General features: G+C 34.4%; 2 protein-coding genes across 2 annotated transcripts; one reads left to right on the top strand and one right to left on the bottom strand.

Moving 5' to 3' along the window:
- Nucleotides 1-9,260: 9,260 nt before the first annotated feature.
- On the bottom strand, nucleotides 9,261-9,924 carry TRIREDRAFT_70837 (uncharacterized protein; the record flags this gene model as incomplete). Its single annotated transcript, XM_006969792.1, has 2 exons — nucleotides 9,261-9,572; nucleotides 9,637-9,924. The coding sequence occupies 2 exons, from the start codon at nucleotides 9,922-9,924 to the stop codon at nucleotides 9,261-9,263; spliced, it is 600 nt and encodes a 199-aa protein (XP_006969854.1).
- Nucleotides 9,925-10,970: 1,046 nt separating this feature from the next.
- Nucleotides 10,971-13,284, top strand: TRIREDRAFT_112516 (uncharacterized protein; the record flags this gene model as incomplete). Its single annotated transcript, XM_006969799.1, has 6 exons — nucleotides 10,971-11,108; nucleotides 11,138-11,413; nucleotides 11,461-11,608; nucleotides 11,657-11,744; nucleotides 11,792-11,927; nucleotides 11,977-13,284. The coding sequence occupies 6 exons, from the start codon at nucleotides 10,971-10,973 to the stop codon at nucleotides 13,282-13,284; spliced, it is 2,094 nt and encodes a 697-aa protein (XP_006969861.1).
- Between the last annotated feature and the right edge of the window lie 578 nt (nucleotides 13,285-13,862).

Below are 13,862 nucleotides of genomic sequence, written 5' to 3'. Positions count from 1 at the left end.
GGATGGCTGGTCCTCTTTTATAGCTGACCTTTTCTATAGTATTAGCTATAGCCTACTAAAAGACCTAAGGTCCTTTTAATTATATAACTTATCTTTTATAAGGCTAATAATAACTTTAACCTAATAAGAAGTTCTATAGTCTATATAATAATAATGCCGCTTCCTGCTATAGTATTAGCTACAGCCTCTTAAAAAACCTAAGGCCCTTTTAATTATATAACTTATTCTTTATAAGGCTAATAGTAACTTTAACCTAATAAAAAGTTTTATAGTTTATATAATAATAATACTGCTTCTTACTATAGTATTAGCTATAGCCTTTTAAAAGACCTAAAGTCTTTTTAATTATATAACTTAATTAATATAAAATAAAGTTAATGCCCTTATAATAATAATAGCGCTTTTTATAATAGCTAGACCTTTTACTATAGTATTAGCTATAGCCTTTTAAAAGATTTAAGGTCCTTTTAATTATATAACTTAATTAATATAAAATTAAGGGCATTAACTTTTTAAGAAGTTTAAAGTTTATATAATAATAATAGCGCTTTTTATAATAACTAGACCTTTTACTATAGTATTAACTACAGCCTTTTAAAAGACTTAAGGTCCTTTTAATTATATAACTTAATTAATATAAGACTAAGGGCATTAACTTCTTAAGAAGTTTAAAGTTTATATAATAATAATAGCGCTTTTTATAATAGCTAGACCTTTTACTATAGTATTAGCTGCAGCCTTTTAAAAGGCTAAAAGGCTATTTAATAATATAGCTAACTTTTTAAAAGGCTTATATTATAATAATAGCACTGCTTATAATAAATTAGCTTCTTATAGTTACTGTTTTTTAATAGGATATTTTATATTCTTTACTATATTACTAGCTATAGTTACTTAAGAAAAGGGATAGTAAAAAGAGAAAGGGAGTAAAAATAAAGGGGTAATATAAAAAAGTAAGTATATATTATAGTTACTTTTTCTTTATATAAAATATATACTCCCTAATTAAGAAAATTCTAACTTTTACCTTTTACTTACTAACTTTTATTTAATATATACTTCTTTTTACTACTTATTTCCCTTTATATATCTACCTGCTATACTTTCTTACTATACTTATTTATTATACTTCTTTTTAATATACTTCTTTTTACTGCTTATTTCTCTTTATATATCTGCCTGCTATACTTCTTTACTATCTTCTCTTTAATACACTTCTTTACTATACTTCTTTACTATACTTTTTTTTAATATACTTCTTTTTACTAAGCTGCTTATATTTTTTTATTCTTAATAATTTATAATAATAGTATATTAAAGAGCTAATATAATATATTATAATAAGAAGGCTAGAAATAAGGTAAGGGATTACTAGTAATAATAAGTATATGCAGCTCTTTATAAAAAACTCTTTATTTATAAGTAATTATATCCTTTTTTATAGGCTAATTATATAATTAAAGATTCTTATAAACTACCTAGTGCAGAAATTATTAAATAATTTACTTATTATAATATAAAAGTTAGCCTATTAGCTAAATTTTAAAATATTAAAAAGGAGGCTTTAATAACTAGATTTATAAAGGCAGAGGGAACTTAAAGCTAGTAGGTTTTACTTTCTCCTTTAAATATTAACCTTACTTTATAAAAATACTAATAATATTATTATAAAGTAAATAAAAAAGATAATTTTTTTTAAATTAAGGCTTTTTTTTATTTTATAAGAGATTAATTAACTAATATCCTTTTTTTAATAAGTATAAGAGAGGACTAGGAATTAAGGTTTTACTATTAAAGATATTATAGAATATATATTTATAATAGTATTTAAGGAAGAGAAAGGAATCTTAAAATATAAGCTTTTTATTATAAAGCAAGAAGAATTTAATACTTATAATTATTTATAAATAGCTAGGAAGACTTAAAAATAAAGAATAAAGGATAAAAGTATATTATTTATTAAGAGGTTTTAGCTTTAATTTTATACTTAAAGTCTATAAAAAAGCAAGGTTAGTAAAGATTTTATATATCCTTTTAGCTATATAAGAATTAGTAAAGCTTTTATATATCCCTTTAAATATAAAAGATTTAGTAAATCTTATAAAGTAAAATTATATACTATTACCTTAAATAGCAGAATTATATATTTTTATATTTTTAGCTATATTAATATTTAATAATATTAATAATATTAATAATATTAATCCTTATAAAAGCTATATATACTTATATATATATAATAAAAAGCAAGTTATTATAATACTATTACTTTAACTAAATAAATAAACACTTAGTGTTAAGTGCCTTTTTATATATAGCTTTAAGTTTATACTACTATTTATAAGCTCCTTTATAATATATATAGCAGTATAATATATAAGTTAAATAAAGGCATATTATAATAGTATTAAATACTAAGCGCGCCTATATATTAAAGTTAGAATTAGCTAAATAATTAAAGTTATTATTTTTATTTTTATCTTTTTCTTTTTCTTTTTTTTCTTTTTTTTTTTTATTTTTTTCTTTTTTTTTATCTTTATTTTTATCTTCTTTTTACTATTATTATTATTATTACCTTTATTATGCCTTTTAAAAAAGCTAACCTTAAGGGTAAGGGCAAGGCCCCTGCTAGTAGTATAGTTTATATTCTTAAACCTTTAAGAGCCCTTTTTTATATTTTATAGCGCTAACTTGCTTTTAGTATAAGAAAAATTAAAAAATAATATAGTCTTAGGTTAATAAAAATAGCGCTAGCTTATTAGCAGTAATAGCAGTAGCAGTAGCTTTATAAAATCTGCTATATAAGAATTATATTAAGAGTATTATTACTAGCAGGAGTATTATTATAGGTAATAAGGCAACTTCTTTTAATAAATATATAGTTTTACCTAGCGCCTTTTAGTAATATAAGCTTTATTATAAAGGCAGCTATAAATATAACCCCTAGTAGGCTTATTTTTCTTCCCCTTTTCTCCTTTTATATTAATTAAATATATAGCTATTATAAGCTTATGCCCTTTATTTAATAGTTAGATTATGCCTTTAATAAGAATAATAAAAAGGTATTTCTCTTATTTTAGCTTTTTATACTTTATACTAATTATAAACTAGGTAATAAAGTAATACTATATAGCCCTGCATTTTATATTTAATATACTTAATAATAATAATCTAGCGTTAGTAATAAATAATAATAATATTAATAATAAAGTAAGCTATATGCAGGCTTATAAGGCATAAAAGACTATTACTAATTATATTTTCTAAAAATAGGTACTAGCTTTAAAAAAGAAGTATAAGTGTTTTATATTATAATTTATTACTTTTATTATTATTCTTAATATTATATATTTTTATTTATATAAAATAAAGGCATTAAATTAACTATACTTTTTTTATATTAAAATATCTTAAACTTAATAAAGCCTATTAAGCTAAGCAGTATAAATATCTTAAGAGTTATAAAAGGTTCTAGGTTTAACTACTATTAATAGCATAATATAGCTAGGTTTATATATTTTTACTAAAAGTCTTTTAAATATTAAGGGGTATATAAATAAAAATAAATAAATAAATCTTTTTTTTTTTTCTTTTTTTTTTAATTTATAGCCTAAAAAAGCTAGCTGCACTTATATTTTTAAAAATATATCTAATCCTAGCCCTCTACTTAAAACTCTTCTTTAATATAAGGATTAAGCAATCCCTTTAATTTTTAGTCCTAATTTTTAAGTTAATTAGTGCCTTTTATTAATTAATTATAAAGAAGGCGCTGCCTCTTTTTTATAAAGATATTTACTAGAATTCTATCCTCTTGCTTTTTTATTAGCCTCTTTCTTTTTTTTATAATTTTCTACTGCTTAAAACTACTTAAGCACTTCCCTTTTATCTTTATAATTATATATATACCCCCCTTTTAATAAAGTATTACTTTAAATACTTCCTCTCTCTTATATATCTTCCTTAAATATTTTACTTAATATTCCTAACTTTTAATTATATATACCTTTATATATACTTACTAAAAGCACTTTAAATAAAGAAAAAACTAAGAAAATTTATTAAAATATTTCTTATTAATATATTATATAAATCCTCTTATTAAAAAGAAATTCTTATAAAAGGGGCAGTATACTAGTTTTTTTATTTAAGATTAGATATTTAGTGTATATATCTTACTATAGGTTTACTTAATATAATTACTTTAAGTATATAGATTAGCCTTAATCTTAAACTTACTTAATTTAAAATACTTATAGGCTAGGTAAAAAAAAGGTATTTTAAAATTATAAATATTATAAATATATCTTATTAATAAAGACTTATTAGTAAATATACTATAGCTAAAAAGGCATTATAGCTGCTTAAATACTTAAGGTTATAAAGGTTAAGTAATAGTAGTAATATCCTTATTACTTTTTAGCAGCTGTTTTTTTAAATATATTATAAGCTTATTAAGGAGTATTATAAAGGGCAGTTAGTTTATAAGCAGTAAGGAAAGTTTCTTAATATTACTATTACTTTATTAAAAAAGGACTTATTATAGGCTAGTAGTAAGAGGATTATATAAGTATATTATTAGTTTTCCTTATACTTATAATTAATTAACCTTAGTAAAATAGGTTTAGTATTTTTAAGTTAATAAAAGTTTTTTTAAGCAGTTATTAATTTATTAAAGTTGCTTTTAAATCTTCTTTTTTTTCTTAAATTTTAAACTATATTTACTATATATAGTAGTTAACTTTTATCTTAAAGCTTTTATATTTTCCTATTTCTTAAATATATTCTATTTATGCTTAGTAATATAAAGAGGGGCATAAAGGTCTTATTATAAGAATGCTTAAAATATAATACTTTATAAAGCGTTATTTTATTATTTAAGTTTACTAAAAGTAATTTATAATAGCTTATTTTATATTTAGACTAGCTAGTAGGATCTTTTAAAGACCTTTATTATATATAAAAGTATATAGTTTTAAATAGCTAAAGTTAAGCTTTTTATTATAAAAAAAAGAGTATTAATAATAAAAAGAATAAATAAATTACTATTAAAATTAACTTACTATTAAGCTAGCCTTTAGCACTAACTTTTAATATATATAGTTATTTTCTTTTATAAGACCTTATAATAAACTATATATAGTTTTAAATATTTAGAAACTTATTATAAGATATTAAAATAATTACTTTTTTCTTTTTAAGAACTTTATTACTTTATTTAAGCTAGATGTAATTTATATTACTTTTAAAAGGTTTAAGCTATAGGACCTGTTTATATAAATAATATTAAGCTTTAAAAGCATTATTAATAATAGCCTAAGCTATAAAAAGAGTAATAAGATAAAGCAGTTTATATAAAATAAGTGTTATAAGAAAGTGCAGTTTATATAAGTAGGAAGATATTAGCTTAACTAACACTTAGTTAAAGGAGGGCATTATAAGTAATATTACTTAAAGCGCTAATCTCTTTAAATATAATCCTTCTTTTACTTAATATAGTAAATAGTAATAAATACTACTAGCTAGGTTTTAATTAAAATATTTAAATCTTTAACCTAAGTAAGCTTAATATTATTATAAAAAATATTAATAAAACTACTTAGCCTTTAGCTATTAATACTGCCTAAAAGCATAATATAATAAAATATAAGGTATATATATAGCCTATAAGATATATATTTAGCGCTTATTTAAACTATATTAAAATAAAAAATTATATTTTCTACTATTATCTTAAATTTCTTAAAACTCTGCTTAAAAGAAAGACTAAGTTTATAAGCTAGATATAGAATTTACTAAGCTTATTATAACCTATTAGTGCTTTATTAATTATTTTAAGTAATTAAAAGGGAGTATAAGATAAATACTTACTTAAGTAATTTTATATATTAAACTGTAATTATAATTAATATTTTAAAATAAAAGAAGGAGATACTAGACTAATACTTTAGCTAAATCCTTACTTTACTTTACTTTTAATACCTTATTATTAGCTTTATTAATAAGGAGAGTTTATATATTTTTAACTACTAAGGCGCTTTAAATAGTTTATACTTTTATATACTTTTTTAAACCTAGGTATAGATATTTTATAACTAAGCCTTTAATATATATCTTAAAGAATATTTAAAAGATTAATTAAACTTACTTTATATTAATATAAAGATTAATTTAAAGGCTATTAAGGTCTAGATCTAGATTTAAAATAAAGCTAGATAATCTTAGTAGTTAGCACCTGCTTAAAAGCAGCTAGAACTTAAGTAAAAGGGAGTAGTATTATACTATTCTTAATTCTTTTAGATTTTATTATAATACTTTTATATATATAGGTTTATATATAAAGCTTTATTAAGTAGGCTTGCCTAGTATTATATAAAAAAAGCTAAAGCAGCTTCTTTATTAAAAGCCTATTAATAAGGTTATTTAAAAGGATAAGGTCTTATAAAAGGACTAGAATAGTAGTTTAAAAAAGCTAGATTAGTAATAGTAGCTATAATAATAATTAAAATAAGAACTTATAATAGTAAATATAAAAGTAAATTAAAAAAAGAAAGTAAATTATAATAAATAATATGCAGAAGGTTAATATAGCCTATAGTAAATAAGGATATATAAAGTGTAAATTATTAAAAAGTGCTAAAATTAAATAGGATATATATACTTATTTATTTAAAGATTAAAGAAAAGGCTAGTAGTTATATAAAGGGGGGGGTGTATTAGTAGCTAAAAAAAGGGAAGTAAAGCCTTATAAGAAATAAAGTTAGCCTTAAAAAGCATTTGCTTTATTTCTTATTAAGTAATAGAGGGCTAAATTAGCAGAACCTTAAGAAGGTTTAATAACTAGAGGGGGTTCCCTATCTGCTCTCTTAAAGTTAAGCTAATAAGAGGCAGATTAGTAATTAGGTAGGTGACCACTAGTAAACACTGGCTATTATATGTCTTTTACCTTCTTTTTTACTCTTTTAATATGTTATAATGCAATCTTAATAAAGCATCTCACTCTTGTATGCATGTGGTCTCCAGTAAGGTTGCAATAACCTATGGGTAATCATGGGCTAGCCCAAAAATTTAGCCTATGGGTAGGTTTTGGGCGGCTTGGCAGCCCACGGATTACCCGAGCCTAAATCGACCCAAATTAGGCGGCTTTGCAATAAGGTGCGATAACCACCAGCCTAAATACCCTACATTCTGCCCAAAATCTATATTAATTATAAAAAAAGCTAAATAAAATATATAAAAAAAGAAAAAAAATAGTTTTATATATATTAAAGTATAATAATTTAAATTATAATTTTTTTCTATTTTTTTTTATTTTATATAATAATAAAAGTTATTATTTAGTAGATTTTAATAATAGGTCTAAAGGTATCTCTTGGCATTTGGGCGGCTCCTGCCCACGCTTTTGGGCATGATAAGATAAGAATGGGCATTTCTTGGCAGACCCACTTATTTTTGGGCTTACCCAGTGGGCTGGATAGGCCCATTGGGCTGCCCATGGGACCCACGGGCTGGGTAATTGCAGCCTTAGTCTCCAGGGGTGAGGTCCTGACGTGGTGGTTGGCGTGAAGAGTGCCGAGTGAGAAATCACGATTTGAAGACTACTACATTTCCTCTTACCCCTGATTGTAGCTGTATTGAAAAGGCTACCCATATCTCGTCTTGTAGAAGGTCACATGTTTTAGGATAAGCTGATGCTGGACTTGACACATATCAAAGGTCCGTAAGATCAAACCCTATGCTACAAGTTGCACCAGAAGAGCAATTGGGCATTATAATCATGCCACTTCGAGTATACTCAGCATGATCCAACTATATCACTAAAAGAGGTGACGATATGAACTTTCTTAGAGAGGACTGTCTAGAATAAGGGTGGCCATTACTCAGGGGTCACAGTAGCTTCTCGGTCTTTCTCGGCAAACTACTGCTTAGACGTTGAATGATCCTTGAAACGATCAATTACATCTAGGAGCACTCAAATCAACCCACAGCACTTGAAAAGTCCCCCCCCCCCCCCAACCCATCGCGTTCCATATCCTCTCCAGTCTATCTCCAGAAGGAGCACACCATATTACCCAGCTGTCCGTCTCCCGCAAAGCACTTCCAACGTCATCCTCCAAAGTGTTTCCCCAAAATCCGTCCCCAGAACAATCTCAAGGCCCAGAAGACATCCGTCTCATCCTACCAAGAATATGCATCTTTGCCGCAGGTAGAGATTCTAATGCCTGATATTGCAGTAGTGGCATCGATCCTCGGTCCGCACCTCCACGACCCGCTGACAGCCGCATTCACAATTGCAAACGTGCATCTCGCACAATAAGAAGCCAAAGAGATAAATGAAAGGAATGTCAAGATAAACACTGGTAATGAACTTCAAAAGCCGTCTTAGCTTCTCGATAGCTGTATTTGATTGGCCTTTGTCTGCGTGGCGATTATTTTGGCTTGAGGAGTCGTTCCCTGAAGGGGTACATATAAGGCTGCGATATCAGTGAGTCAAACCACATTCATTTGGTTGAGCATACAATCAGTGTCACAGGGTTTGACAAAACTGCCTTGAATCAATGTCAACTTGGATAGGCCTCATTGTACGGGTGACCAGAATTTCTCATCATCAGAGCCTCCTGCAGAACCCCAATGCTTATAGGATAGACTCGTGTACAAGATATAATTTCACAGCAGCAGTGTTGTCATTTTGCTATGCTCTACAGAACTGACGTGGCATGTGTTGTTTTGAACGTGATACTATTAAACTTATTTGTACCTATAAACGATTTGCTCGCTTGTTTATTCTGGTAGATTGTCTGTATGAAATCGACATGACTCGTCGTGGCAGCTATTGTCTATCTCCAGAATCTTTCGGAAATCCGCAAAGCACTCCCAGCAGAATTGATACTCGCACCGAGAGCCTAATGATTTGTTTGGGTTCGCATTAGTGATTGCCTATCTGGTAACGTAGGATATGAGAGGCCCGGGAAGTTCAGTGGCAGCATGAATGCCACTGCTTGAGACAGACCCAGCAGAATTGGTACTGGCAACGACTGCCTGATCAAAGAGTCAACGATGGAGATAGTCAATGTCAGCAGTAATACGCTTGACAGCTCGATATCGTTGTATCACGAACATAGGGCTGAAAGAAACCCGCCCAGGGCGTGCGGAAGCAAAAAGGGGAACGTAGGAAGACAGAGAAAGGTATCGGAGCCTTACACGTCATATGTGAACTGATCATGAGTTATTAATTGAAAGTCATGTTCGGCAAGGAAAGGATCTCACCATCCTCCATTCTTCTCAATCTGTGACTTGCAGCTGGGACAAGCCTTTGTCGTCGACCTGATGGTCTCTTCACTCGCGTCATTGTCCCTCTTATGACGACGCGCTTCAGCAAGCTCAACGGCCCGGTTACCTTGTGGTAAAGATGCCGCAGAGTCGGATCGTGTTAGATCGAACTCTTCGCACGTCACGCCCGCGTGCCAAGGGACCTTATGCTGGAAACATGTCAAGTGCCCACACGAGGTGCACTTGACTATGGGCTCTGACTCTCCACTATCGTGCAGTTGACCCGAGCCGCAGCCAGATGAACACTGTAGATATGATAGGCAGATGAGCACACTTGAGATTGTTCACACGCAGGCCAGCACGGCTTACCCAGATGAAGTCGGGATCCTGTTGTAGAGTATGCAGAATCATCAACTTATCATACTTTTCTCTCGTCTCCAGATCGGCATACTTCTGGACGTCGTGGTATCCGAGCGTGGCGCCGCAATCAGGACACCCAACCTTTTCCCACGGTTTGCTGGAAAGCTCGGTCTCGATGGCGCGTGTTATACACGGCCGGCACGTTGTCGGTGCATGGGTACATTCTTGAGTAATAGGTGACGCAGGGAACTGCTCCGTGGACTTGACTTCGGCGCAAACGCTGCACTCTTGTGCCATCTTGATGCCCACGAGACTGTCTGTATTCAAGCAGCGGCAAGTAGTAAAAGTAAGTGAGCGCAACTGCGCAGCGTCCAGGATGCGGGTCTGGATTCAACTCCACGGCGCAATACCTGGACAAATACTAGGTATGCGTCTTATCTTGTAGACAGACTTGAAGTACCCCTGGGTTCAATTATCAACCGAGCTTTCACAGACGATCTTGCGACTTGACATCAACAAGCCGTCAGGCGTCTGAAGATAGTCGTTGCCGCTTCCCTGGCTGATAGTGGAGAGATGAAAATATAGGAGGATGCCTGCACCCGGCTGGGTATCCAGCGGACTGACCGCAGCTACCTACCTATCTATATACACAGGCAGGAGGTGACTGATACACTTGCGGGCGGAGGACTGCATACTACCTCGCAGCGTAGATGCACAATACCGATCCATGTGACTCATGACCGAAGGTTCTAGTCTATCCAACAGAGGTCTGCTCTCAGTAGTCTGCCTATAATGAGGTCCTACATCTAGCAAGTACTGAGCAAAGAGTTGGTTGCATTGGCTGGCTGATGTTGTAGAGGTGCGGCTACGTCAATTGCAAAGAGGCAGATTGAGACTCTCGTGCTGTGTGACGCGGGAGGCTGACTGACTTATGCAACGCGGGGGGCCGATTGAGCCTTGTGGCGTGGGAGGCCGACTGACTTACTGCAACCTCTCAAAGTGTTGTTCTGCATGGGTATCCGTTGTGTGGGAAGCCACCCAGCCACTCAGGGATGGAGTAGATCCCACTACCCTTCTGCACAAGCAAAAGAAAATCCGCGAGATTCTCCTCTTGACAAATTGTGGCGTTGGTTCTCTTCACGTTCAGCAGGTTGGTCCGCAAGCGGCAAGCCAATGATAGCTACGAAAGAGGCAAGGGGGTTGGGTCTGCATCGGGCACCAGCAAATTATATAAGTAAACGCAGCCCAAATCTCGCTTCTCACAATCCTGCCACAAGGAAAGTTTCAGGAAAGGCTCCCATTATCATACAGCAGAAACTCAGCATAGAATGACAGCTGGAACAATGACGGCTGTGCGAGGTATACAAGAAATAGATAACCCAGAACGCCTTCGATACTTCCGGGCGATCGATCAACTTCGCAGTCTCGGTGTCAACGAAGAACTACCTCTTCCGCAGGCAAGAATTCGCCTCGAACATCACGTTCCAAGTCCTCTAACAAAGAGTCCTAGATTATTGTGGTTGGAGACCAGTCCAGCGGGAAGTCATCACTCCTTGAAGGTCTCACTGGTCTCTCGTTCCCAATTGCCTCCGACCTATGCACACGTTTTGCAACACAGATTGTCCTGCATCGAACGCCTGGAGAAAAGCCCGCTGTCAAAGCCTCCATTGTCCCGGGCCCCTCCAGTGTGGACGATGAGGACCAAAAGGAACGGCTGTCGAAGTTTGATATACAGATGGCCGCTGATGAGCTGAGTGGAACCAAGTTCGCCTGGGTTCTGGACGAGGTATATGCCACTCCAAGCACCTGAAGATTCGTTATTAATGCTGTTAGGCCGCGAAATGCATGGGGTTGCCGGGCTCGGACGACCAAAACGTTCAAAACCTGGAGAAGCGTTTCTCGGACGACATTCTGCGTATTGAAATCTCCGGGCCGGATGAACATCATCTGAGCGTGGTCGATGTGCCTGGTCTTTTTCATAGTAAGTTTGCTCCTTTGCATAGGCTCTTCAGTCATATTGACTTCTTAGATCCTACCAAGTTCCAGACTCGAGAAGACTTGACGATTATTCGAGGACTCATCGAGAACTACACGAGAGATGAAAGGACTATCATTCTGTAAGATATTCAAAGACGGGCCTAGAGTCTTTCTAACTACTTTTCAGGGCGGTAATGGACGCACGAAACAATCTGGCGAACCAAGAGGTCTTCAAGATGGCCCGCGCAGCCGATCCCGATGGTATTCGTACAGTCGGCATCATCACCAAGTGCGACGCGCTGCAGTCTGGAGATGAACAGGGGGTAAGTGACGGTGAAAGGCGTCTTTGAGAACACAAACTGACATGAACAGGTTCTCAATATTGCTAAGAATACTGTCGAGCGTCTTCAGCATGGCTGGTTTGTGGTGAGAAACAGGTCGACCAAAGAGATACTGGATGGAGTGTCTATCTCTGAACGTCACGAGAACGAGAGGCGGTTCTTCCAGCAAGCTCCTTGGAAGGAGCTGCCAAAAGACCGAGTCGGTGTGAAGGCATTGAAGCCTTTCCTCGGCCAATTGCTGTACGAGCACATTCGCCGTGAGTTCCCTGCTCTTGTCAAGGAGATCGAAGACCTTGTTCGAGAAACGGAGCGAAAAGTGGAAGAACTCGGACCTCCTCGCCAAACCGCAGCAGAACAGCGTCAATACCTGACGCGTCTTGCGAATCGGTACCAACGCAATGTGGAGGATGCCCTCAAGGGGAACTATGCCGCAGATCTCGATGCGAAGAGCCCACTGAAGCTACGAATGCATCTTCGCGATCTGGCAGACCAGTTTGAGAAAGACCTCCGGTTGAAAGGACATACGTCCCCCTTCCAGCAACCCGATGGATCAGTCGATGAAGACTACCTCGACGAGGAGGACGAGTCAGAAGCCCCCGACATCAGGCAATGGATCCAAGAAAGGTACAGAGATTCTCGTGGCGCGGAACTGCCCGGCATGGTCAATCCGGCACTGCTGGTTAATCTGTTCCGAGAGCAAACGGTTCAATGGGAACGGATAGCTTGCGGCTATCTTGACCAAGTGATTAAGCTCCTTACCAAGTATGCTCAACTGGAGTCTCGCCGAACGGAGGAAGATGAAAAGACCCGCACCTATCTAGACTCCCTTATACTGTCCGGGATCGAAACTACCAATGCCTTGGCCAAAAACCGGCTCATGGAGCTGTTACAAGACGAGCGAGGCGGGATTTTACAGACTGTCAATCACTATTTCGCGGAAACGCTTGCAAAAATCCGTCAAGATCGCGTTATTGCTCGTCTGAAAGCCCTTGGCTTTGGAGACGGCCAATACCAATCTATTAATTTCGGAGAGCTTACTGGTGCTGTGCACCTAAGTAACGAGGACCAAGCCGTCAACGACATTCACGATGCCCTAAAAGCCTACTACCAGGTAGCCATCAAAAGGTTCGGGGACTACATGGTGATCCAGGTAGTTGAGAGATTGATGGGTGATCAAGGACCGCTCAAAGTATTCTCATCGGAACGCGTGGGAGGTTTCTCTGATCAACAGCTGGCCGCGATGGCTGCTGAGAGCTACACAACTTCAACGGCAAGGGTAGAGCTCGAGCACCGGCGCCAGAGGTACCGTGAGGCCCTTAGTGTGGCCAAAAGCGTGTGAGTGAGTATGGTTTGAGCCATCTCCGGGTCGGGCTTGTTCCTGTGTGGTTGTCAAGGTCTTCCGATGTGAATGAGGGAGATGTCTATGGGTCGTGTTTTTCGCGCTTTCAGTATAGCTTCAGTGTGATATATTCAGTAGGATCATCTATTCCCAGCTGTCTAGCATCACCACATCATCATTCTTGTGAGGTTATATCACCTTGATAGTCTTGATCTTAGGTAGCACGAGATATATCCTACACCAACAGGGTATATGCTCCATTTCAAGACTCGAGTTGTTCATTTAATGTTAATGTAGCGTACTAGTAGAATCAGATCGATCAGATATATGGCTTTACTGCGCCAGTTTACATGACGCAGCAAGAACAGTACGTCGTGTTGTGCAACAATACACCTCCCGGCGCATCACACAGAGCTGTTTCATCTCTGCTAAACACTAACTCATAGATCCAGCGAGGAAAAGAAAAATCTCGGCATACCTGATTGCTTTTCCCCCTTCATTACGTCCGCACAATATTCTCACTCCCCAAAACAGCATACCAAAAGACATTCTTCTGCGCCTTGGCCTCAACATCCCGC

The sequence above is a fragment of the Trichoderma reesei genome (genome assembly GCF_000167675.1).
Source record: "Trichoderma reesei QM6a unplaced genomic scaffold TRIREscaffold_42, whole genome shotgun sequence".
Lineage (NCBI taxonomy): Eukaryota > Fungi > Ascomycota > Sordariomycetes > Hypocreales > Hypocreaceae > Trichoderma > Trichoderma reesei.
Note: the sequence above shows the minus strand (reverse complement) of the source record. Positions and strands in the feature narration are given on the sequence as shown.